The 27,815-nt window shown below is 46.2% G+C and overlaps 2 protein-coding genes across 2 annotated transcripts in view; both read left to right on the top strand.

Annotated features, from left to right (window-relative positions):
* Window positions 1-1,340, top strand: part of LOC119387311 (polyamine deacetylase HDAC10) — a 32,800-nt gene extending 31,460 nt beyond the window's left edge. The window contains exons 17-18 of the mRNA XM_037654661.2: window positions 218-346; window positions 1,067-1,340. Coding sequence (XP_037510589.1) covers window positions 218-346; window positions 1,067-1,108 — 171 coding nt within the window. The 3' untranslated portion in view covers window positions 1,109-1,340. The remainder of the gene's footprint in view (window positions 1-217; window positions 347-1,066) is intronic.
* Window positions 1-27,815, top strand: part of LOC119387312 (histone deacetylase 6-like) — a 132,939-nt gene that overhangs the window by 26,569 nt on the left and 78,555 nt on the right. The gene's annotated exons all lie outside the window — the stretch shown is intronic.

Raw genomic sequence — 27,815 nt, 5'->3', positions numbered from 1 at the left:
CAAGCACATTCTTGTGTCCTCACTTTTCGGAAGGTCTTGCCACACATGAGAGCTTTGTTTGCATAGGCTAATGGTTAGCTTCGAAAGGCGTCCCCGCAAGCATTCATGTTCCAGCACACGTCTCCTTCCGGTGCACTCTGACACACGCATACATATCGTTACCGCTACAATAAAAATACCAAGTTAAGAACTGGAACTCGAACACTCATTTTCACAGGTGCTGGAAAGCGAAATCAAAAGCGATGTTCTGGTGGAGCACGCCTTAAAGAACCAGCATTTTCTCATCGTCAATACGCACACGTTGCACGTTCGCTGCCTTTCGTGCCGACAAGGAGTGATCCACAAGGTAGGTGCTACCAAAATCTAGGCAGCCTTAAGCCGTAACTTCAGATCGTTCGACTCGTACAAAGCCGCAGGATAAGTCAAATTAAGTACACCCATATGCTTGAATCTATGTGAAGCTGGATTCCGTGAAGCGGCCTACTAAATGCTATAACGCTATTCTTTTTCCGCACCTTGTCTTGAATTTTAGCAGTAAGGTGTATTAATGGTTACATGTCGATCATCTCCCCCACTCATATAGAAGATATATTATTGCCACATAGGATGGAACATTGCGAGGTACTTTCATCAACAGTACAGGCGGCCTGTAAGGTGGTACAATTGGTACAATTTCTTTTTTGTAATAGAAACCAAATCATATGTTTTCACGATGTGCTGCTATACACACACACACACACACACACACACACACACACACACACACACACACACACACACACACACACACACACACACACACACACACATATATATATATATATATATATATATATATATATATATATATATATATAGGCGAAGATTTGACGCGGATACAAAGGGAGAAATTTAAATGATATGGTAAGATGTTGGCCTGGCATAAACAGGCTCATTCATTAGATACAAGAAAGAATGCGCAGACATAAGTGGAGCCCGTGCCCTCTGCATTCATATGTTAAATTTTTATACCTTTAAAATACTTTTCTCTCAGATGAATTTGTGTTTTGCTTACTTCTCTTTGCAGGAATTCATTCCAATACTGGCGCAACTCCACAAACAGGCGTAATTACTATAGGAAACCGCTTCTAGCGAGATATGTTTTGTAACGTACACGTATATACCTTCAGCTCACAAATAACCGTTGCTACACTTGTTATGAAGGAGAAATCTATATCGGCCACGCACGACAAATGCCCTGGCAGTGACGAAACAAAGTAAATTTTTGTTCTTGTTTTCTGACTTATTATGTAAGAATGCGCAATAAACAATCCCAGTTACCGTGTCTTGTGTTTGTAAAATAAAAATGAATTTGTGCTATGACTGTGATATGCACTCAACAAGCAACGCCATTGTTCGTGAAGCTCTGAAGCACGGCGTTGTGCCTTCCAGTGTTTAAATCCGTGTCTTCGTACTCGGCTGGTTCAAGCGGATATCACTTCGACGCGCCGTATACTGACGGAACGCATGGGTTTCATGATATCCAGACTTAATGTCAAACAGCACCATGTAAATTTCCTCCATTTTCGTTCGCCCGCAACTCGAATATTCACGCCAGAAGTTTCGAAGCTTGTCAGTTTGCGAAACGAAACTACAGCACACAGTCTTAAGGCGTCGAAACGGTTAATCTTCTAACGTTGCAACATTAGGGAGGAATTCTCATTGGGAAAATGTGCAGCTTGTATCTCGTTCATATCGAGTGCTTGAGACCATTATTACACGTGCTTGAATAATGAGTCCTCAGGAGAGAAAGAGAGATAAGAAAATGGAAAGTCGGGGATGCTAACCAGAACAGAAAATCTAGTTTATTACCGCACATTGAAGAATGAGGCATGTAGAATGATGAAACGGTATGTATGTATGTATGTATGTATGTATGTATGTATGTATGTATGTATGTATGTATGTATGTATGTATGTATGTATGTATGTATGTATGTATGTATGTATGTATGTATGTATGTATGTATGTATGTATGTATGTATGTAAACTATTTCACGCCTACTTGGACTCTGGGAAACTCAAGGGCTCCGGGGCAAAGGGAACGATTTCAAAACCAGTCGTCGGACCAACTTGGCGTCACCGGATGCGTGATGATGAGTACGCTTGCCGTTCTACAAAGACAAAAAAAAAAGAATAACCTTTAACATTTCACCTGTGCTAGCCAGAATTGAACCCGTGTTATTTATATTTACGCAATTTTGTCTGTGTATATATTCATACACTCACTACAGACGGACATTGCGACGACAGCGCTAGATGGCGCAGCGTGAACAGTGGCCTCGGCAGCAAAAGGAAAGAGGAATGCCGCAATAATGAAGTACAGAGCGTTGTGGGGATACGATAGGTACGAGGTCTGTGGAAAGGTGTAATGGTTCCGTGGCTTACTTTTGGGAATTCAGTGGTGTGCATGAGGGCAGAGGTGCAATCGGGAATGGATATAAATCAAAGGACTGTGGGACGCCTCGCGTTGGGTGCTCACGGGAAGATGACAAATGAGGCAGTAAATGGCGATATGGGATGAGCAGGTTTTGAGGCGAGGGAAGCTCAGAGCAAAATAAGGTTCCAAGAAAGGCTAAGAAATATGAAGGAGAGTAGATGGGCAGAGAAGGTGTTCCGTTAGTTGTACAGGAAGAGCGTGGACACACAGTGGAGAAGGAGAACTACGAGGCTCACTAGTAAATATACGGCTGGTAGTGTAAACAATATGTCAACAAAGAGCGTTAAGCGAAAAGTCAGAGAGGCGGAGAGGATTTACTGGATGGCAGCTATGGAGAAAAAGCCGGCTTTGGGTAATTACCGAAAGGGCAAGAATGAAATAAGGAGGGAGGCATTTTACGATAATTCAAGGGAGAGAGAGAGAGAGAGAAAACTTTTATTGGAAGTATTGAGAACTGTCGGGTGGGGCTCTCAGTCCAGAGCTCAAACAGCCGCTGCCGTAGCGCTTTACTGTTTGAAGCCAGATCGGGTTGCCTTAGAACGCGTAGTTATAAAGCGAGATTCAGTAAAGAAGAAGAACAATGCACGTGCTGCGGGGAAGATAAGGAAACGGCGGAGCATGTTCTGATTGAATGTGGAGATATCCACCCAGGTGTACGTTTGGGCACGAGCCTGCATGAAGCCTTGGGTTTTAGGGACAACAATAGAAAGCTAAACAAACCCGCGATTGAAATAAGTAACAGACGGTTAGAGTATTGGTGGCAGAAAATTAGAGAGAAAGGACAAAAATAAACATTGGAAAAAAATAAGAACACTCTGCCGTAAAGGGCAGAGAAGTGGGCTAATAATTTACGTTTTTTTTCCGGTAGTAAGATAGATTTAATTGAAGTAGAGACATTAGGCCAACATTAAGAGAAAGAAGAGAAAAGGGAAACACTTTTTTTTAAAATCGTGCCTGGTGGTACACTTGTCACCGCCCCGTTATAAATGGGACGCTCATAGAATCCATCCATTCTATCCAAACGCAAGAGAGGATTCCGGTTGCAGTATATGTATCAGACAAAAACCCGTAGCCACGGAGGGGGAGGGATCGCCCCCCCCCCCTGTATTTTTGTTTGCCAAAAATAAATAATGAAGATAGGTGTTTTTCTCTAGTAGCCAAGGTTTTCTGCGAGTGACCCCCCCCCCCCCCCCCCCCCATGAAAAATATTCCTGGCTACGGGCTTGATCAGACATGATCAGTTTTGGCGTTGGCAATACGATGTGTCGCCACATTGCTTCAATACTTCATACATTGACGTTTACAGAAACCATCTCGGGATGGTTTCTGCGTGATAAATTACTTATCATTTTTTTTAGTCAGGACTATGCAACTTATCTTAAAATGCTGAGCGTTATCTGAGGATTTGTCATCACGTCATGCATTTTTTTCCAGGTTAGTAACACAGGAGAAAAATGTTATTCATCGCATACTCCATTTCAGGTCATTTACGATGAAAGGCGGCTTTACAACCTTTGCTTACACGTCACATTTGATGTTCACTCGTTCTTATTCCTTTATTAGTGTCATGGGTGTTTCTATAGCGACTGCACCGTCTGCTTTCCTCACTCGCAGCAGGCATTGGCTCGCCAGTTCTCTTTACAGCTGTTGTTGACGTTTTATGCCACGATAGAAAAACACGCACACTAAAGCTCACTGAAGGTCGCGTGCTCATTACAAACGACCTACAAAATGGCCTATAGAGACATGTCATGTAACGAACGCACGTCTTATTGAATATTTTATAGAAAGTAGACAAACACACCGCGGTCACCTAGTGGTTATGGTGCTCGATTGCTGACCCGAACGCCGCGGCATCGAACCCAGGCCGCGGCGGCTGCATTTCGACAGAGGCAAAAGGTTATAGGGTCCGTGTGCTTAGACTTACACAGCCGAAATTTCCGGAGCTCTACGGCGTCTCTCATAATCATATCATGGTTTTGGGACGTAAAACCAACTAATATTATATTAGAAAATAGAAAATACTAGTGATGCGTGATGATCAATTTAGATTTCCTCAAACAGAGGGGACCTACAAGAAAAAGAAAAGAACATTTTCCAACGTATATAGCGCTGTAATACCTCCCCCCCCCCCCCCCCACACACACACACAGAGCGCCAGCTCTGCCTCTTCTTTGGCGTCGTGCGAATTACTGCGCTATTTGTCGTCAGGGTATGCTGTAGGAACTCGCCCAGTTTTCAACAACGGACAAAATTGCAAAGAAGCCGAAAAGCGGAATTATTTGCAATTTTAATAGATACTAGTCGTTAGTACAAGAAATTATTAATATATATAGCTGGCAATACACATTAGCCGGTTGATGAAGTGCCCATTGAAAAGAATTATTAAAGAATAGAGGACAGAATTAACAACCCTTCTCTTTCGTAAGTGCGTTTTCCCATCGGTAAGACGGCTTCGGTAATGACGTGTCCCGCATCGTGATTGGGTGAAATATTTTCTTACGAAAATTTTTAGCGTAAGACGTTTTTGTGAATACGACCCACAGCACTTTGTTTGAGTGAGTGTTTCTGCGCGTGCCCTCTGCCTAGATAGTCGCGCGGAAGAAAACAAAGAGAAAATATCGTCAAAATCGCTTCCACTTCGAAATATTACTCCGCTTGGTTGTTCTGTCATCATTTACTATGTACAAGAGATAGCATCGGGTTCGGTGCTTACAACCGGCAAAGGCGATGACACTGCCGAATTGGCCAATCAACAGGCTTTAAATAACCGTGCCTTCCTCCAGGCACCGAAATGACGAAGCACGTCAAAAGGGGCACCTTCCGGCGCCAATGATCTGCAGAGAGGATGCAGCAAAGCTGCATCCTCTCTGCAGGTAAAGGTCAGTTAAAAGCACGGTGTAAGAATATTCAGGTGTTGACACTGCGCTCGCCTAAGCGGCCAGAAAATGTTCGGTCGTCGGTCCGTTGAGCGGTGCGCAATCTAATGGCTTGAGGCGGAGAGCGCCCGCGAGTAGCCGAATCACGGTGGTCCTACGTCATCGCCGCCGCGCTCGCCGTGCCCTCTCCTGTTGCTCTCTCGATTTCGCCCCTCGACGCCGCTTGGCGGATGAACATTATCCAGCAAAATGGCACAGAAAAATGCACGTTATCAGCAGCATGCGCGTTGCTATGGAGACGACTGCCCCGCTTTTCGTAGCGCCCTCCAAGTCATCTGATAAGAAACCGAACATTATCTGGACGCGCGTGGATTGCGGTTTCCCATGCGTTGGGGGAAGAGTGTCATCACCTGAGTATATTCTTACACCGTGGTTAAAAGGCGATAACCCTCTCCCGAATGTGGACAGGAAAACGGGCAAAATGCCTGCTCGCATTTTGACGGAGTCCTCAACCCTCTCGCTTTTCGAGTCTCGTGGGGTTACTGCACCGCCACACGCTTCCGGTGTGCGCAATCTCATTTTAATCTCGCGAAACTCATCGCACGGAGAGACGTCAAAGGAAAGGGTTCACACGAAGAAACGGCCGCTGTCAGAGACGCGAGGACTGCGATCCTCAACGAATTCCTTGGTGGGACTCGTCCTCGTGTTTCTTTATGACTCGTTTCTTTCACTCTTTGTTTCTAGCCTGAATAATTTATTAAGCATATTCTTTGCGTATACAGTGATAATACCTTATCACGCACTGTCATGTGTTTCAATAGTTTAGCCGTTAGATCAGCGCGTCCTTTCGGAAGGGCAATTAAGAAGCCGGAAGCGAGTGCATCACATATTGTCCTCTTGGTTCAATATATGCTATACGTACAACAACACGCATACACCGCACTCGAAAAGGCTTTGAACCTATAAGAGCACCCGCCGTGGTTGTCTGATGGTTATGGTGCTCGTCTGCTGACCCGAAGGTCTCGGGATCGAATACCGGCCGCAGCGGCCGCACTTAATGCTGGAGGCCCGTGTACTTAGATGTAGGTGCACGCTAAAGAACGCCAGGTGGTCGAAATTTCCGGAACCGTCCGCTACGGCGTCCCTCACAATCATTCCGTGGTTTTGGGACGTTAAACCCCAACTGTAGCATATTTGAACCAAAGAGGTGCCAATAGCTGACGCCCAGTACTTTTGATGTCCAAGTTACGACACGAAATTATGCGGCGCAATAACTTACGATGTCATGTGACTCTGTTCGAAAGCAAGCTGGATATGCACACACGTGCAAACGTTTTTGCCGCGCCAGGCACACACACATGCGAATGCGGACGACAGTGTGACGGGGAACAAGCGTATGCGTACGTGCAGTATATATCCTACGTAAATATGAAAAGAAAAAGCGTTTTGGTTGAACGGATTGCGTCGTTTGTCATCTGGCCTTCGCGTTCTCACAAGGACCCTTGTGAGAACGCGAACTAAGTAGTGGGTCACGTTACAAAGGAATATCATACGCACTCAAGCGACATCCGACACGAATCGGCGCCATCCAGGAAAAAACAAACAAACAAACAAAAATAGATACCTTTAGAGTGGATCTTTCATTCAAAGCATGCAAGTGCGCAAGTTTTCGTTCAAAATAAGGACTCCCTTGACATGTTTTGACCTCGGGCATTTGTCTGCATGCCTGGTCATCGCGGCGTTCTTGCCTGCTTGCGCCACGAAGATCGATCACCGCACAAAAAGATAGAAAGCTAAACGTCCACTGGACACATATGTTCGCTGAGGATGACGGTTGATTGTCCTGCCACCGGTGCTTTGTGTATTTTCTTTTTCTCGCACTTGCCAATTATTCCTAACGTTGTTCGATGCCGTCGCTTACCTTTCGCGGTTCAACGTTTGCGGATCATTGCACTTGGGAGACCTAAACTTCACTGTTATTGTTGGTGCAAATAAATATCGCATTTCTGCTTCAAGTGAGTAACCGTTCACCCTTTCTGTAGATATGGTGGCCAGGGACAAACACTGTAAGCTAAATACTTTTCGCGTTCGAAGAGTGCCGCTCGGGAAGTTCTGTAACCCGAATTGGAGGTTGGAGATAGGAAGGCTCGAGAGAAAGCAAATAGATTTTGAAAAAATTTTCTTGTTTTTGTATTCAGGGCATAAAAAAGTGAATAACAAATAACGGTTCAAATTTACCCAATCAAGTGTCGCGCATTGATGTAAATCGTGGAAATGTTAGGTTGGTATCATTTTGTGAGTACAAAAATTGAAGTGACGTTTGTTTTCTCCGGTTTATGTAAAAAACAATTGTCAGATATTTACTGTGGCAGTGGTGTGCTGCATTCCCATCGTTTCTTGCTCGAAGAACGCAATTTCGACATGCTTTGTTTCGACATGCTCTTTCACGTGTTCCGTGTGCTCCACTTCGCCGAGCAGAGATTTTGCTCGACACTCGCACCTGCTGCGCTCGGTGGTGGCGAGGCTTGCCCAATTCCTGTGGCGCATACCCACCTGTGTTTTTCTGCGGTCCCGACGTAGGGGTCGCCCGCTGCACGCTAACGCGCCTTGCAGGACCCTGATAAAGTTTTTCAACCAATCAACCAACCAACCTAAGTTTTTACGGCCGGCCTACACTGCTCCGCTGTGAAAAAAACAGTAAAGACAGAGAAACGTATGAGAAGACAAGTGCGTGCCATGCATGATGCTGGTGCACCTTCACAGCAGTTCTCTCAGACGTGCCGGCTATGAACGAACATAGCATTTAGTATCACACTCTGCCACTTACGAAGGGACGGGTCCGCGAGATGACAGTCTAATGGTCGCTATCAGGAACCGCCAAGAGGAAAAACACATAATTTACCTAAGTCGTGCGCTGTTAAGGTGTGGAATACAGGAAATTCTACCCGGCCATAGCGGGCGTAATGAGGGAAAAAAATAAATCAAGCAGAAACTTCTTACGGGGGAAATTGTACATAGCGCGTGAACCAATTATTTGGAAATAATCATTCAGGCAACGTATGGCAAAACTGGCCAACGTTATCCGTCAGTGAGACAGCATTTCGCCAACACTAGACATGATTACCCAGTCCTAACAAGCGCTGGTTGTATGCGAATACGTACGGTAGAACACAAAGTTCGTGACGCAAGTTAATAAGTAAGGGAAGAGGAGTAGCCATGTATAGGCACCAACCTCTCCTTAAACACATTTAATAAAAAAAAAGACACCGTTCACCATTCATCGTCCTTGGTCTATAAGATATACAGTTGCGATGACTGCAGAAACATCAACAGGAGCGGTATGGAGTCGCAAAACAGTTTCCTCGCATCCTTGACGTCAAACACGTGTCAGCCATCAATAGGTGACGTGACGTTGCCGTCCAGGACATGCCAGCTGCAAACTTCGGCCGATTACATTGCGAGAACTGCGGTAGAGTTCTAATGGAGGTAGCGAGAGTATGCATACAGTTGGACAAGAAGCGTATGCATAGCCTACTTTAAGGATTATATAATGTCCCACGTTGTGCCCACATTTGCTTCGCCTCACGTGTGAGAAGTGACTGAAACGTCGATCACAGCTCAGTTGCGAGATCCCATAACAAATGAAGACACCTGCCAAACAGTTATCGCTTTCAAAGATGAATCATCTGGTACTTTGCGTACCGAAAAAAAAAAAACTGTACCGCGAAAACGAGAACTAAACAACGGCATTGAACTCAAATCGTGCGTATTCATACGTCAGAGACCAAAATTTCCACGTGCGTAAAACGCTACAGAGGAAATCGAAGTTCACTGCCATCGTGGCAAAAAAATATATTTAAAAGAATGGTTATTGAGCGCACAGGAAACGACCGTTTTTGTGCAAGCACCTGGGTCAAAGTCTCTGCTGGCATCAAAAGGAACGTTGCGCCGGGCACTTTATTGGTTTCCGAATGAGATTGTGTCATGTTTTATTCCGTATACTGTAGGTATAACTTCGAAAGATGTTTGTGTATGTGAACGTTCTATTACAAAGTGAACTCCTGCAAGCGAACTGTCCATTGCTATGCTATTTTGTTTCTTTCTTTCAGTTTGATATATATTTTTCTTTACTTGTTACTTTTTGCTTTGTGGTAACCATTTGTTTCTTTTCTTGCGCTGTAGAACTCATAGAAATGGAGTAGACGAAGGGACATAAACATCTACCTCCCCAAAGCAAGCCAATTAGAATAGAACACAACAGAGCAGATTGTTTGCAAACCTGACTCTTTGATTCAAACTCTGTTTTCGTCGTAACTATATATGCAACGTCTTTACCACGACGACGACGACGACAACCACCACCACGACCACCACCACCACCACCACCACCACGACAACAACAACAACAACAACAACAACAACAACAACAACAACAACAACAACAACAACAACAACAACAACAACAACAACAACAACAACAACAACAACAACAACAATGTGCATCCGGAGGCACATTACGTCTGCACATAGTCATTGTCACGCACGTGTTGTCAAAAGACTTCATGGTTTCTTTGTTGCGCTGCAGATGACGAGACCTAGAACGATAGGACGATAAAGGGAGACAGGACAGGTGGTGCGCAAACTTACAACTGGTTTATTCACATCTTGCGAAATGTCAAAAATTGTTGGAGTTTTACGTCCCAAAATCATGATAAGATTATGAGGGACGCCGTAGTGGAGGGCTCCGGAAATTTTCACCATCTGGTGTTCTTTAACGTGCACCTAAACCTCACGTTCCTCAAGGATTTCGCCTCCAGTGATATAAGGCCGCCACGGCCGGGATTCGATCCCGCTACCTTCGGGTGAGCAGTCGAGCACCATGACCACTGGATTTCCGTGGCGGGTTTCAGTATTCAAGTCAACCTGCCTATGAAATGCCCAGTGGTTTCATATATTTCGACAGATATCGCTCAGTATTTGATCACGACCTTTGCTAACAGACAGCCGTACATGCAATTACATAAATTAATGAGTGTCACACTGTATGCCAACTGTAAGGAATTTACTAACCATTTTTCTAGTGCGCTTGCTTGTCAGCTGGACATGCTGTTAATACTGCTCCATACTGCTTTTCGTGGACTCCACGCAGTTATCCTAACGTTCGCATGAACGATCATACGCAATCATACCACTTTCATTAATTGTCGAATAGTATCCTCTTTCTTGCCAGCCCGTCTTATTTCAGTCGAATTGGTCTCATTGTCGGATTTATTTAAGACTGCATTCTCTTGCCTCCTGCGGTCTTGCGTTGACGAGGGTCTCCTTAGCGAAGTCTGAAATTTCACAAGAAATGCTTTACAGTGTGTTTCCCATTATAACGACGAGGCACGCGGCTTTATTTCGAACGCAACAAAATGAAATTGAGAAAAATAACCGCTATTCTTTTATGTACACCGTCCGGCCGGTATGACGTAGGTGGTTCTCCATAACGAAGAGGATCTGCAGGGTTTGAAATAAAGAGAAGTGGAAGACTATGCGTGCTTATTACTTATGCGGAAGTAAAAAATTGGGGGACGCTTAAGCTTCACCGTTAAGAGTTGAACGCGATAGCGGTATCCTGCCCCTAGTGCGCACTTCGAACACTACGAGTGTTTAACAGAATGCGCGCACTAAGGTGTGCGCCTTATGTAATGTGTAGCATGCTTTAAACCAGGAGCAATTATACGCGAGAAACTTTTTCGAAGTTGCGATGCACCCACTACGTGGTCTCAAGGGAATACGCGCAGTAATGTGTGTGCCTTTTGTAATGGGTGGCTGTCTTTAATCCACCAAGTCGTTATAATATTGACATGGTGTGACGCCCGATGGCAACGTACGCTTCTACCATGCAATATTACTGCGATATTACATATCGTACTGTGACACCTGTATGCAGGACGCGTATTTTTGGGAAGCATGAAAGTTACTTTCAGTGTAGCTCCAAGCAAAGGCGTGGCTGTGTGGTGGAACACCTGCTTGACACGCAGACGGCCTGGTTTCGATTCTCACTCAGAGCCATCATTTTTATTATTTATTTTATTTGCAGCTTTTAAATGCGAAGCATTTCTTAGCGAACCTCTGGCACTTTGAGCGTTTCTATCTACGTATCTATCTATCTATCTATCTATCTATCTAGCCGCCTACGTCTGGGCGCTCTCATGATCGTCTCCTTAACTTGGTGTAGACCAAAATTTGCATGCGAGGGTAACAGGATTTGACGAATATGATTGCCGGGTCATGACATGAATAACGTTAAAATCCCGTCGCGTACGTCGTCAAACCCTTTCCACTAGACACGTGTGGCACATACCCGTTTACCATGGGCCGCGGTGTACGGGTATGCGCCACAGGTGATTGACAATTTATATCTACCCAGGAATGGCGAGAACAGACATTGGTTACTTAAATGCTAAAGCGTTAAGGAAAACCAGCATCGGCAGCGTTGACTCAACGAATGGAAATAATGAAAATTAGGATCCCAGCAGGAATCGAACCCAAGCATTCTGCGTGGCAATCAGGTATTCTACCACTGAGCCACGTCAGGTCTATAAACTGGTTTGGAAAAGCAGCCTACGCAGGCGTAATATCGGCGCAACGTCAATTGTGGTTGTGGTGCTGTCTATCTAATTTTACAAGAAAGCAATAAACATTACATGATACTCCTACGATGTGTACACCTACGATACACGCGTCATATCAGATTAACGTCTGTTGTTCCAGTGTTGGCTCCCCTTTTATAGCTGTCTAATCAGCATTACATTTGTATACCTATCATTCAGCAAGCTATATTGAAGGATTGCTCGACCCCGGAGGAATACATTAACGAAAGTTACATATGATATCCACATCACCGCACCGTAAAGTGCACTTCGTCCACCAGAACGGCGCAGTGTCCTCTTGTTTCTTACGAGGTTGGGCGATGGCCTCGTGGTGACCGAGGATGATGCCAGATTGATTGACAGCCGCTTTGTAGACTAGGCTACGTAGGCCACACACGCCCAGGTAGTCTACGAATACGACAAACACCATCCACTCATGTTGGTCTACGTAGCACTATCTAGGCCTACCAGCCTCGAAGGCCTACACCTTACCAACGCGATGGGCGGCTTCAGGTTCCGACATGTCGCCGGCTCTGTCGACAATTTGTCGGCGAAATTACCGCGGCATCCACGAATTCCAACAGCTACACTATACCCCAAATCTCACTACACATGGACCCCTCGTCACCACCATCACGACCGGATCCTATAACAAGTCATGACCAGCTGCTGGTGCTCACTGATCACGGTGATGATGCCCTTGTTCAAGAACTGTCAAGAACTTCTTGCACGCACGTACACGGGTTCGTGAAACGTGCGTGCGTTCTCGGGACACGTATAAGCACTACATATCAGCTCACTGCTTCTGGTGTTGGTAATACCCACGTTGCATACCCAACCGTAAACAACTGGTTATATAACACATATGCGGCACTTCAACATATATATGTGTGCGTATAAAATTTATACAAATCTTTAGCGTCATTTTGTAACGTGTCGCTCAGTAAAAGAAGTTACGCCACAGTCTCCTACCCGCCGCATGCTTCGCATAACATCGACTCCCACGGTACGTGGGATCTGCCGAATTTTTTCGATTTTTCGGTCACGGACAAGATGATTTTTCGCTCACAACCAACGGCGCCGACACCGACGCCGACACCGACGCCGACGACGGAATTTCCGCGATATGAGTTCTTTAACGCTAGCGCGTTAATATAGGTTAACAATCAGATATGATGGATGGGGTGAAGGATGGGAAATGGCGAGAAAGGGTAAAAAGTAAATAGGAATGCATCATCACACCCTCGTTATATTTAACGCAAGCAGAAATAAAATTTCTAGAAAGTGGCGTACGCTGATCTGCGAAAATTTGTCTGTGCTCAAGATGGCATATGTCATATGCGTGCATTATCTATTTACTTTTTACCCTTTTCCGCCTTTTCCCATCCTTCACCCCATCCATCTATCTTATTATTAACCTATATTTGACACTTGGCAAGATGTGAATAAACCAGTTGTAAGTTTGCGCACCTTCGTCCTGTGTCCCTGTATCGTCCTATCGTTCTCGTCTCGTCATCTGCAGCGCAACAAAGAAACGACCACCAACTAGCCCAATTCATCGCTCTGCTAAATGTCAAAAGACTGAGCCTGTTTTTCAGCAACGTCTTGTGTGGGGCCTGTGCAGAACATTGTTCAATGTAGAGTCACGCATAGCGACAAAAATAAACTTAGGTTCGTAAATTGAAATCTGGCGTTAGTGAGTGTCGCTCCTGTATCTGTGCTCACATCCCTCTACTTTCTCTTTTTCGTCCGTCATCCTGCGTATCTGCAGCAGACTTCCAAGCCTGTATTCATGCTAATATTAAAGCAGCGAGTTTCCATGCCCCTTTCGGGCTGTTGGAGATGTGAATGTAATCTACTGATGTTTTCCGTGCTGTGTGGAATGCTCACACGTAGAGATTGATCCTATTCGTGAAAAAAAGAAGAAAAAAAACGCACAGTGTCCCTTATGAATTCACCTAAGGCGACTCGATGGCGAAAGCCATCTTCTTTTCGTTCTCAGTCGATGTATCGTTCCTGCTCTGCCACCTTCCGAAAGCTTTCTGCAGCTACCGTAGTTTTGCACTGTCTCCAGGATCGGAGGCAGCCCACCTGGTTTTGAACTGCCTCCGTGATCGGCCCACCTTTGACCGAGCTGCGACGTCATGCGATGACGTCATCATGTGATGTTTCGTCACGTTACGTCACTATAACGTCACGATGACGTCATAATGACGTCGCAAACTTCGGAGATCTGTGATGTCATTATGACATCGTATGGTGTCGTCATCCCGTGATGATTTTTGCATCACTCGTACCCGACGCCTATGGTCAATTCTCGCGTTTGATTAGGCTTCTAAGGCCTTCGGCTTAAAAATCCTGAACAGGGGTTGTCGCTGGAGCCAACGTTTAGACTTGACTTTGTCAAGGCACGTTGATGCCTTGACGAAGACAGGTCTGCTTGTCGAAACGTTGGCCCCAGTGACACTCCGTGTTCAATAATTTTTACAGCGAAAGCTGTTATGAGATCATTTCACCGGCCGTTTTTGGCGCCGTAGTTGTCCGCCGCCGCCGCCGCTGCCGCCGCCGCCGCCGGTGTCCGTAACCAGTATCGCTCGAAATAAGAAAAAAAACGAAATAAGAAAAAAATTCCAGGATTGAACGAGGTTTGAACCTGGGCCCTCTGCGTGGGAGCCCAGTATTCAACCTCTGAGCCATGCCGGTTTTCTTTTTGACCATGGTATTTAATAGAATGCGTATGAAAATAGTACACAGTATCACAACAGTCTATAACACAGAGTTACACTACTACAGTCACGATCATCATCATCGTTTTACCATTTACGCGCCGCGCCTCTCGCGCAGCTCATGCTGAGAGCTCGAGGCGCGAGGAGTGAAGAACGTGCTCACGCTCCGGGGGACTGGACGCCGGCAGCCGCTGCCGCTCTGCTTGGCCTGCGAATAAAGTAGCGAGAACGGCACGGCCACGTCGGCCGCCTTCACGTCTCTTTCTCGCTACAATTGGTGACCCGGACAACCACGTCCTTCGCCGAGCGGCCCGCTGCCATGCTTCCGCAACTCTGCCCTCCAGTTCCGCCTTTTCACCCGATCTACCCCCGAGCGTGGTTTATGCGGCTCGATGCCATTCTCGCGGTGAATGGCATCAAGGCACAGCCGATGATGCACGCTGTCCTGCTGAACGCCCTCCCGGTTGAGCTGTGTCATCTAGCCGCCAAGTCGTCCTCCAGCCCGCGGCCCTACGACGAACTCTGCGCTGCAGTGCTCGCCTGCTACGGACAAACGTATCGCCCGCTTCCAGGGAGCCGCGAGTTGCAGATTTCCCCTCCGTCGCAGGGAGCGGGACCAATCGGCCCGGAGCCTTCCCTTGACCAAGACTTCACTTCCTCGGCTACGACTCCTCCGACCTCACGTCCGGCCACCAGCGCATCGATTCCCGCGCCCGACCACCCGCGCGACGAGGTACAGGAGGTTCCTGCTGCCATCGGCCACTCCACTGAGAGGTCTGTTTTTTCCACAGCCTCGGCCCACGGCCCTTCAGACTCCATCTGCACGTCTTCCCCGACCTCCACGGTCCACGACACTTCTGACACGTCAGGCTCCACGACGGCTACCTCGCCGCACGCCCTAGAGCCTGGCATAGACACGGACATTTTGTGTCGCGTCACCAGCCTTGTATATACGCCCCCATAGGCACCCGTCACTGACCAGAGGGCGCGATGGAGCTCTTATCGAACGCCTGAGTGTTGAGGGCACCAGCCGCCAGGGATACCAAGAAAATGAAACGCTCGCTGGACACATCGACGCGCTCAAGTGTCTCCCTTCTGGGCGCCTCTTTCAACGAACGCTTCCTACGTGCGTTCGTAATCACCTCAGGGATGTTGCCACCGCCTTCAATGCAGCACAAACGCGTTTAGAACGCGCTCTTTTCAGGCTGTGCCAGGCAGCAGAAACGCTACAAACGCGTTTCAAACTCACTGCATTGAGGCGATGGCAAGTCACGTTCAAGTCAAGGAGCGTTTCTGAACATAGAGGATGCGGAGGATAGACACTCGATTTTGCTGCGTCCACTCGCTAGGCTGTGTTTCTGGCGCTACCATCGTATCTCGGAAACTGCATTGCAGGGTGCCTATAGTTTTTTCACTTCGGCTTCATTTCTGCGGGGGGGGGGGGGGGGAGTAATCTGTAGCGGCATCATCATCATCGCTCACGATCATCATCATCGTTTTACCATTTACGCGCCGCGCCTCTCGCGCAGCTCATGCTGAGAGCTCGAGGCGCGAGGAGTGAAGAACGTGCTCACGCTCCGGGGGACTGGACGCCGGCAGCCGCTGCCGCTCTGCTTGGCCTGCGAATAAAGTAGCGAGAACGGCACGGCCACGTCGGCCGCCTTCACGTCTCTTTCTCGCTACAATTAACTTATAGTCCTCCATTCCAGGGAGAGTTCTTCATCAGGTGTCGCACAAAAAAGGTGGCGAGGCTAAGCACCTCGCCAAGATTGTGTACCAGTCCGGTCTGAAATCAAGTTCGTCGTAAACTTCTTTTAAATTAATAACCATTCGGGTGAAATGTATACGGGATGAGGTGATCGGCTCTGCGTTACGGTCCTGCATTCGCGTCTTCCACAAACTGTGCATACCAATAACAAGGAACATATCGTACGGCACTTCATCAAGAGGTGTTGGCATCAAGCACCGGCATGGCTCAGAATTGGGAGATATATAAAATTCTGAGCCATGCCGGTGCTTGAAAGAAGTTTCAAGCACCAGCATGGCTCAGAATTGTATATATCTCCCAATTCTGAGCCATGCCGGTGCTTGAAACTTCTTTGCAAAAATGTCCTATACAGGCTTCATGTCGGGAAGGAACCACATTAGCATATGCAATATAGCGTGGTAGAAGAGTAAAATAAGCACCAAGCGTCGCACAACGCGAATTCTGTAACCAGGCGTCACACTATGCGAATTTCGCGACGAGTAGGTTGTTGAATGCTTCCAACCCATTACAAAGGACTCTGCCATAATTCTTCATCGTCATCATGCACAGCATCAACAAAGTGCGCATAATGCCTTTCATAGCAGGTACTAGCGCTCTCCGTAGAATGACCAAAAATGGCACAGTGCCTGCTGCCCTACTTCTCAAAAATTACAGTGATTTATAGCGTAGTGGGTTCCTCGCAAGTGCACTTATATTGGTTGCCAAGGAAGCCCATAAGCGCATGATCCACTTCCTCGGGGTCTCAATAAAGTTACACTGATTTATAGGGTAGTGGGTTCCTCGCAAGTGCACTTGTATTGGTTACCAAGGAAGCCCATAAGCGCATGATCCATTTCCTCGGGGTCTCAGTAAAGTTCTTCGCCCCCCCCCCCCCCCGGCTCTCTCCCACGTCAACGTATGTTATCACAGCATGACGGGAGAGGGAAATAGCGACCGGGCGTCACCCAACGCAAATTACATAACTGGTGGGCCGTTTAAAGATTCCAACCCATTACAAAGGGTTGAGCCATAATTCTTCATCGTCATCAGTCGTCGCGTCAACAAAGTGCACATAATGCCTTACAGACGTGTAGCTGGTGCCTCGCTTCTCCGCAGAATGACGAATAATGGCTTAGTATGTGCTTCCCAACTTCACAAAAATTGTGATTTATGGCGTAGTGGGTACCTTTCTAGTGTACTTGTATTGTAGCCCCAAGAGAGCTTAACGGGCTCTAGAAACGCCGCTCTTCCAGCTTTCGCTGTGACTGTGCTGCGGTTTCAGCGCAGGCCTGTCGTTTTTTCATCTATTCGCTGTATTGTGTTCCTAAACCGCAGCGCAATACACAAGTGCTTTTCTTTAAAAAAGAAAATCATATCAGCGCCTCGAGGCAAACCTAGCTCATATCATATCAGGAGATCTACGCAACCATTCCTCCTCTTCCTGCCCAATGTCTACGCCGCTACCCTCCCCTTTCTCCATCTTCATCCATGCATCCTTCGCCCCAATGTTTTTCAATTTCTGTGCATCACCTGACCTTTACGCGTCGCTTTAAATTGCGAACGATGCAGCATGATCCTTTTTTTTTTCATTCTTTTCAAAACTTAGAAATAAATCCTTGTTTGTCGTTGACTGTGAGAGCTACAAAAAACAAAGGAGAGAGAGTGAGAGAGATTGCTTGAAGGTTCCTCTTCATTATCGGAGCAATTTCGTGACACAGTTATTTATAGCACGTAGAAACGTATTAAAAATAAAGTGAACACCCGACCGTGTTGGTCTGAAAGAATTGCCGCGCTCTGTAAACCTACAGGTTTCAAAAGCTGCGGGTGTGAGTTGCACCAAAAATAAGAGCTAAGCCACATTAGCGTCTAACCTTTCTGAACAGTCAGTTCGAGAACGCGGCCGGCAATGGTCTCAGACTGCATCCTATGACGGTGACATTTCTTTTTAATGATCCCGCGAATATGGACACTGTCACAAACGCGATGAAGGAAGGTGTTGCAAGTTCCCCAGTGGTTCCATGCCTGGCATCCACGTGACCTCACAAAAGTACAGCACAGATATATAACGGCGCTCGCAACTCTCAACGGCAGGAACCATGCGTACGCCATGGCCCACGTTGGAATCCTCACAATGAAGATGTGTACGGAAATAAAGGTATGGACGACTGACACGAGCGCTGTTCGTCGGTCCATCATTACCCGTATTTTCGCACTTCAGCGATTCGCGCTGCTAATCTTCACCACGAACGTAAGCTAATTCGCCTACATCGTTATTATTCAGTTGGAACGATCCATTGCTTCAGTCTCTGCGTCCACCTACAAAAGAGAAGGGACCAAGGATTTCGTTTATACAATAGTTTCTGTGGAGACATTGGTGTAAAAAAGATATGGGCCACTCCATTTGGTTATGTTATACAAGAAAAAGACAAAGTAAGTGATAAGACTTCGAACGCAGGACAAGCGAACACGAATGTTGGAGGTATACAATTGGAGTTGGTGAGCTTGGATGGGAAGGCGATGCGTTCAGCGGTAGATCACGCATGAGTTTCCGAAGACGGAGGGACAGCAGAGAGTTGGCACAGACCCGGATACCGCCTCAGAGCTAAGTGCCGGATCAATTATCTGATCAACTAGAGGAGCACACTTCACTCTTCTGCTATGTGAAAATCTCTTACATGTGCTTCATGGTCAGATGGTCATGGTCAGGTGTGTGTGTGTGTGTGTGTGTGTGTGTGTGTGTGTGTGTGTGTGTGTGTGTGTGTGTGTGTGTGTGTGTGTGTGTGTGTGTGTGTGTGTGTGTGTGTGTGTGTGTGTGTGTGCTCTCGCTTCTTTTTATCGTGACCCATCTACACTACACGGAGGAACCAGACATATTTATTATTATACTTTTTTGCGAGCGCCTGTTTTGGGCCGCAAGGTAAAAGCACAGTAGTGCGCTGCCTTACGCAAACAAGGGCGCAGAGCACGGCCATCTGCATACAAGGACCGCGCCTTGGACCATAAAGCACCGTGACGACTCGAGAACGAAAATACGAGGCTAACATGAAGAAAATAAACGCAGGTCTTAACAACAACAACAACAAAAAACGAAGACCTTGATTACGATAGGAGGAAAGAGGAAGCTAGAGAGAACGACGTTTCATGCAAGCTGCTCGCCGATTTGATGAGCTTGTTTTGCCTTTCCTTCACTTTCCGCAGAAGCAACGATGCAGGTATATACGTTATGTTCGTTCAGTGCTACAGTAGCGAAAGGGGTGTCTTATAGAAGCTGGACGAGTTGGACATAAACCGCGCTTGTCGCTACCGCTCATTATAGCTAAGCGTCGTGGCAAAACGTCTCGTTCGCGTCATTGCTGTCCATTAGGGGCTTTAACATGAAAAACTATGCCGCTAAGAAAAAAGAAAAAAAAAAGGACTGCTGTTACAGTGAAAACTATAAATAAATAAATAAATAAATAAATAAATAAATAAATAAATAAATAAATAAATAAATAAATAAATAAATAAATCCACAAAGAGCAAACGAAAATTTTAAGAAATCCGGATAAAAATAACGAAATCGCTTTGGACTGCCTATATAAACTAACTCCAAAAAAGTTTAAACAAAAACGAAAGAAAAAGACACCCCGAATAATAAACGTGAAGTAGCCCACCAAGGTTGCAATTTGAGCCTGTTGGTTGACCATGAGAACGCACAAAGTTTATAAAAAAAACATTTCTAAATGAGAACATAGGTGCACGAGCGAGCCGTCCATTGCCAAAGAGATAGCGTTTCTGAAGGGTAGTACACATGTATCGAGATAACTCTCGGGACATAGTAGTGTGTTGTCAGCATGTTTCATTGTTATTGCACACACACACACACACACGCACGCACATACGCACGCACATACGCACGCACACACGCACGCACACACCGTGGACACGCCATTACATTAGTAAGAACTATCTGCCATTGCGATAAGACGAAAGGTTGCGATTTTTGGCGCACCTGCTTAATATAATCGCACAAACAAACGACACGCAGAGACGAAAAAAAAAAAAAAGCCGCGGGAAAGACGGCAGACTCTCAACTAAGCTTTAGTCATGCAAAATTTAGGAAATTATCATGCGCATGTGTCCGCGCATTGTCATGTTTGAAAGTGCTCGCCTCGGTTCGCCGAAGCTTGTATTCTGTTTAGGCACAAGAGAACATCAGGATACGACGTTACTATAGTTGGAGCGGCTCGCATCGCACGCATTAGTGATCACTACATTAGGCATACGCCTCAGATTACGTCACCTCAGAAGGAACTGATGTTCCTTGATAGCTTGGTGTAGGAGGAGTACCGAACGATTCGCGTGCTTGTTTTTATGCACGCTGATTTGACTTCGTGGGCGTGTATATATTACCTTGTTCTGTATAAATGAAACTTCATTGCGTTACAGACGGAGCATCTCCCTGGGCCCCCTGTAGCTTTGTGTGCCATTTTCTTGCGTTATTACATTATGCACCTGCCACTGGCTCACGGTATTGAAATGAATCGCCGCTACAGGCTACGAAGCGAGTATGTATCAGTGCGCTAGAGCTGTTCATAAGAACAGCTCAAGGCAGGAAAGAGAGAAATGGAAGGCAGAGAGGTTAGCCACAATAACCGTCCGGTCTGCAAAGCTACGTGCGCTGGCGGAACGGCAAAATGTCAGAAAGAATGAGAAGAATATAAATAGAAGATAGGAAGAGGATATGCACGCACGAACACGAGGGAGGCGATTGCGATTTTTCATCCATTCCAGGTGCGTATAAAAAAACGCAAAAAGAAAGAGCCAGCGCTTCAGTCAGCTGTGGCTGCGGTCAAATTATCGTTTTCCGCAAGGGGACTACGAATTAAAAAAAAAAAGATGGCACAAGCTTTACTCTTTCAGCAAAGGGAACGTTGTCAAGTTTGTGGAGCGTTGTGGGGAACGGCTTTCCTTGTCGATGCACTGAAAACACACAGCAGGCATAGGCTACCATCTCCTTGCAGCTACAGACTTTAATTTACATGGCTATGAAGGAAAAAGCCGTTCGCGAATGCAAGTCCAAGACATAGATGACAAATGAGAGTAAGGTGCCGTCTTGTTAAGCCATGCGAAATACGGAAGTTTAGACGGAGAACCGGGGAGGAAACACGCCGGCTCGCTTTTAATGTTCTGAAGAAACGCATTTGGCTGACGTATGCACTTGCGTGCGGGCGCTCAAAGCTTCCTCGCTTGATCTGCCCTCGACAATGCTCGACAGCGAACACCAAAACACTTAGTATTACAAATGACATGCGTAATTTGTGTGTATACAACCGCGCTGTATCGATACGAATCTGGCCGCAAAAGGCTATGTTGGCTCTGATGTAAGAGTTCGACTTGAAATTTCGCCTATAAGACACGAACTGAAGAAGGTGGAGACGAAAGAAAGTGCATTACTTATCCCCGAATTGCCGCGTTTCAATCCGTAATCACTGTACATGTTCGAATGCTCGCAATTTCGCTAACGCGCCTAGATCAAAGGCCCATTTGTCAGAAGCAATCACATGATAGTGCTGACACTGCAGGTCAACGCAGCTGTGTGCGACCAAGGCAATTTAAGATAAAACCTTAATGAAAACCAACAGACAATGAAACCAACAAAGGTATACGGGACGTTACTGACGGTATTCTAACTGAATTGCAGTAATTATCATATAAATGTGAGGAAACTAAAGTGGACAAAAAGACAACTTACTGCCGGCGGGGACCAATCCTTCGGATAACGCGTCCGATGTTGTACAAGCGCCGGTAGAGAACCGGACGCGTTGTAGGAAATATGCAGGTTCGGTCCCTGCCGGCGGCAAGTTGTCAATTCGTCCACTTTAATTTCTTCACATTCATATCATAATTACTGCAATTCATTGAAAAGACTACAAATAACGTCCCCTATAGCTTCTTTAGCTTTATTGTATATTGACTTTCATCAAAGTTGTATCAAACAAAGAAAAACGAGCCCTTAAATCCTCTTCTCTCGTTCATTCAAGGCAATGCAACAGTGTTTAAGCCCAACGCACCTGCACGAGCGCGTGCAGCTTGAATCGGTCTTAGATGGAATACAGAGTGACTCTGTTGTGACAGTTCGCGTTGACTGTGACCGACCGTGGCTGTGTGTACGTGCTTCCTGTTATATGCGAAAGTGTCCCCGGTTTCGCGAACCGGGGTTTCGTGGCGTACCGTACTCACTCGCATAATGCCGGTACTCGTTAGGTCTGGAGAGAGATGGCCAGGGATGGCTAAGCATGGCTACTTCTGCTCAACGTTGGCTAAATATGGCTAAATAAACGCTAATATTTCCTATAGTACTTGCTTACTATTGGAAAATGTCGGCAAATGTCGGCATATGTTTGTCAAAGCATGGTAAGTTCTGCCTAATGGCGGCTGGTGCATGCAACTCGCTATTACAGCATCGACAGTACCGGAATTCAACCTGTGTCCAATGGTGTTTTCGCATGTACAGTTGTCTGTGCCTTAATTCATAATTGTATTTTAGTTTAAGGTGGTAAACCGGATTCTCTCTTCCGGTTAACCGAATCCTCGTTTTCTTTCCCTCTCTCCCTCTCTCTCTCTCTCTCTCTCTCTCTCTCTATTTAGTTGCTTCATTGTGCGCTTCCGTTGAAGTATTCTAGGAACCAACCGCATATACTTCATATAGGCCAATAACAACAAGCGAAAGCGCACGACCACCCTTGCATCCTTCATCTTCCCGATTTTTTTTTTTTACACCGATAGCGGAGCTATGAGAATGACGGAGATCCTTCGATCTAATGAAGCAGCACGGAAGTATGAGACTTGCGCAATGTCACTTAGCTTCGCCGTGAAAAATGCTTTTTCACAACTTTTCCTCCGCATAACTCCGATGGTCCACGACATGTAGCTCAATCGTCCTGTCCCGATAAGGGCAGACAAAAGCGCTTGGATGCGAAAAAAAATTTTCCGGCTTTTCTTTGAGCCGGAAATCTGCCGTAATTGCGGTGCAAGTCGACACACCTATGATAATTAACAAGGCAGCTAACGTCTGCGGAACGTGTATGCTTTCCTCGACCACGCACAACGAGAAGTGTGCCTGACGAAAGAGTCACATAAACACGCACCGCGAATAAAGGATGGACGTGATGACTGCATAACGAAAAAGGCGCCTCTTTTCCTCTATTCGGGAAACGTAGCCTAGTTTGTGTGTGTGTGTGTGTGTGTGTGTGTGTGTGTGTGTGTGTGTGTGTGTGTGTGTGTGTGTGTGTGTGTGTGTGTGTGTGTGTGCGTGCGTGCGTGCGTGTGTGTGTGTGTGTACCGAAAAGGCCGGACATATCACCGAGGCCAACGCCAGCACAAGCGTTTCCCGCGCCCATAAATAATTCGGATATGCGTCAAATGGCAGGCGATGTATAGAGGAACAGCTGCTTTTGTCAGGCAATGAAGATATTAACGAAAACAATGCGAGTTCGTTTGTACGCGCCCACTAAAAGTATGACATGTGTATGGGGGCTTTTAAATTTCCGCAATCGGGACCCTCCCACCTCGTATAACGAACTTACCAAGCATTTTTACCTGGGGCGGAGACAGTACCCTCCACCACACAGAAAATTAAGCAGACCACAGGCTCTGACACTCAGGCTACTTCAGGTCGGGGCGTACCCTAACCCCGCGCTATTGCACAAGATATATCCTGAAATACAGCCAACTAATGCATGTTCATTATGCGCAGATATCGCTAATCTCGAAGATATGCTCTGGCGGTGCCCCGCGTTAAACGGCGGCGAAGTCATCACGCCGTCAAAATGGGAAGGTGCTATTACAAGCTCCGGACTCGAAGCACAACTATGGGCAGTCCAACGGGCCCGCGACGCAGCAGAGAGGCTTGGTCTTTCTGTTCCGACGTGGGAGCGGCCCGCAACGTGCTAGGGCGCGTTCCGAGGGACCGAAATAAAGTTTATTCATCCATTCCTCGCTTTTATGCTGTCACTGGACCTGACATCCGTGAGGAATAAAGAAGCCTGCTTATCTGGGTCCCTATCCTAGCAAGTTAAGGCATAGCAAAGTGAAATGCGGAGTTACGTACGTTATATTCGCGTATGGAACGCTTTATGAATACCAGATAGGCGGGTCAGCTTTACGTTGTTATATTTTGCATATGGCTAAGCAAACCAGAAAAGCGGGAGGGGGGGGGGGGGGTTGTTGAAAGACAAGTGGCGACACCACCGCGAAGATGCCGCCCTGCGCTTCGCGTATTGCCATATTGCCTTCGTATATTGCATTTCGACGTATTGCCATAACAGCAATACGTCGAAAGCGAACGCGCGAACGCGCGCGCACACACACACACACACACACACACACACACACACACACACACACACACACACACACACACACACACACACACCACACACACACACACACACACCACACACACACACACACACACACACACACACACACACACACACACACACACACACACACACACACACACACACACACACACACACACACACACACACACCTAAGCGGACTCCAAACACCTGGAAAACAGCGACACCGCATATACGGCACTGGATATTCTGTTAGGGTGTAAATTCAGAAAAAAGGTATCTTTCACCTTTAATTTTCTTTTTCGAATGATCAACGTTTATTGCGTTAGTGAATTAAGACGTAAAGTCATCGAACTAATGTGGTATACCTGCGCAATCTAACCCCGTGTATGCCTCTGGCATCTCTTTAAAGTGAGGGTGCGGGTCGCCTAATTGTAGTATGCCGATAAAAAGACTGATGTTCCTTTCTTCTTAGATTCAAGATAAGTAAAGGCACAGCAACAACAGCAACGACGACAGCATCAATAATAACACATGCTCATCTCGGATCGAATCAACGTTTAAAGGGTGCTCATACTGCGCAGCAACACTTCTTGTTTTGCACGCTATAAGTGAAGGCAAACTAAAGTGCTATTTGTTTCCTAGTTGTGTTGATTCCAGTGACGCAGCGGTGTGCTTTTTTTTTGTTGTTTTTGTTCACGGCATTTGATGTGCAAAGTAAGTGAGGTCTTGCTTAATACGAGGAAAGTGCGTTTCGTAATTCACCAAGACGCGTAACCGTGCCCGAATATAATAAATAAGTAAACAGATAGATAGATAGATAGATAGATAGATAGATAGATATATAGATAGATAGATAGATAGATAGATAGATAGATAGATAGATAGATAGATAGATAGATAGATAGATAGATAGATAGATAGATAGATAGATAGATAGATAGATAGATAGATAGATTAAATAACGACAATTGCTGACGTAGAATCAGTCATGCTTTACGAGCAGAACAAATTTCCATAAGAATCCGAAGTCGCGACCACACCTTTTCTTACGGTATCAAAGGCGCCTTAAATTGTACTAGATATATTTTTTTAAATAGGATTTCAATCTCTCGCTTATCGCCAACACCATTCAGGCTGAAGCGGAAATTGTACAGGTCGACGATCACAGCCGCACCTGTTCGTTGCATGAAGCGGCAGCGCATACGCACGGACAAAAAACGTCTAAGCGATGGGGAAGCAATCAGAAAACGGGCGCGCCGCGTTTCGCTTTCGTGAAGGAAAAAAACAACCGATATATCGCGCATCTCTGAAGGACGCAACTGCATGACGAACACACAGAGACCGCGGTGTCAGCTGCTCGCAGGAAGTAGAAGAAGCCATCGTCACTCTCGTCATTAGGGAGCTTTCAGAATAGCAACAACAACGCGTCCTTGCGTTCGCAGAGTCCTACACGCTCTGCTTGCTTTATTCGGCACGTTTGCATTTAGTAATAATAATCGCGAGGGTTACACGTGCCATAACCACGATATGATTATGAGGCAAGCCGTAGGGTGGGTCTTCGGATCGATTTTGACCGCCTGAGGTTCTTTAACGGGCATCTAAATCTAAGCACACGGGTGTGCTTTGCATTTTGCTCTCATTAGAATGAGGCCTCAGTGGCCCGCATTCGAACCCGCACCCTTGAAACTTGGAAGTGTGACTCCTTGCCTGCTAAGCTAGAACGGCGGGCATACGTTTGCATTCTTTTGTACGTTCGGTGCTTTGTGCTTCATGAAAGCTTCATAGTTTGAGAGCAGCAAGAAAAAAAAAAAATCAGGGGTGGCGAAACAAGTGGACTTTACTTTAAAGCGAGATCGTCAAACAAGGGAATTGTGATGTGATCTGGCTGGAAACTATTTACTGGTAGCAGGAGACAAATGGACCCAAAAAGTTAAAAAAAAACACAGAAAGAAAAGAAAACGCGAAAGTGTACAGCCTATTTCAGTGTACGTAAAATGTAACAAGGTCTCTCGCCAGGTAAAATGGGGTTGGCTAGAGCAAGTGGTGGAAACGAGGTCTAAGCGGCCTTTAACTTATCTTTTAAGCACGGAGATGCAGCGCCCTAAAAACGCAGGTGAATACATTGTCAGCTAAAGTGCGCTTTACGGCCGCGAATGCTTAAGCATACGTTTTCTTTTTGTTGTTGTTCTTTCTCTTCAACAGACTGTCAGAAAAATAAAGGAATGTGAGAGAAAGTATTTTGTTTGGTTTCGGTTTTCGTCCTGTTGCACATTTGCCTAGTGAAGTTCAGTGCAGCCCCGCAAATTTTTAAGGGCTTTCGTATCGTGAGCGGTTAATTTTTCTTTATTTGTATATGAAAGAAAAAACATAGGAAGGTAGGCTATGTTAGAGCCGGCTATCCCATCATCAACAAAATGGGTCTGCTGAAATTCGCCGTCAGCTAGGCATGCTTGTCAACGTCTTTTTTGCACCCTCCGCTCGTATTACGACATGGAGAACTTCCCCACCAAAGGTGAAAAGCCGCAAAGTAGGTCTCCCGTAAATATAGAAGTGAACTGAAATTGAAGTGACTGTCCTGACAGTCTCCCCTGCAGCTCATTTATAGCAGCACATAACGTATAAGCGCATGTGGTCAGCTCTAATTAATCTCATCAGCTCTCCACCTTCCCAGAGGACTCGGACGATTAGCGTCTCGTAATTTCACCGTACGGTGTACTGTACTGTACTGTACTGTACTGTGCTGTACTGTACTGTACTGTACTGTAACTGCAACCGCACGCTCAACACGACGAAGTGACGAAAGGTAGACACGACTTCGTCAATCACGACGCCCCGAATGGTCCTCACTCGTGATTCACGCCATTTCTTTCAGAAAGCTTCTCGCCACGTATGCCTTCACGGCGAACCAAGCACGACATCGGCCGTCGGACGTCTCAGGCTGACGTCCTCGTAAGCCGCTTAGTTCTCATTATTCCCCTCCACTGCGGGTCTTCGATC

The sequence above is a fragment of the Rhipicephalus sanguineus genome, chromosome 3 (genome assembly GCF_013339695.2).
Source record: "Rhipicephalus sanguineus isolate Rsan-2018 chromosome 3, BIME_Rsan_1.4, whole genome shotgun sequence".
NCBI classification, from domain to species: domain Eukaryota; kingdom Metazoa; phylum Arthropoda; class Arachnida; order Ixodida; family Ixodidae; genus Rhipicephalus; species Rhipicephalus sanguineus.
The sequence above is the reverse complement of the archived record's forward strand: the minus strand, read 5'-3'. Positions and strand labels throughout refer to the sequence as shown.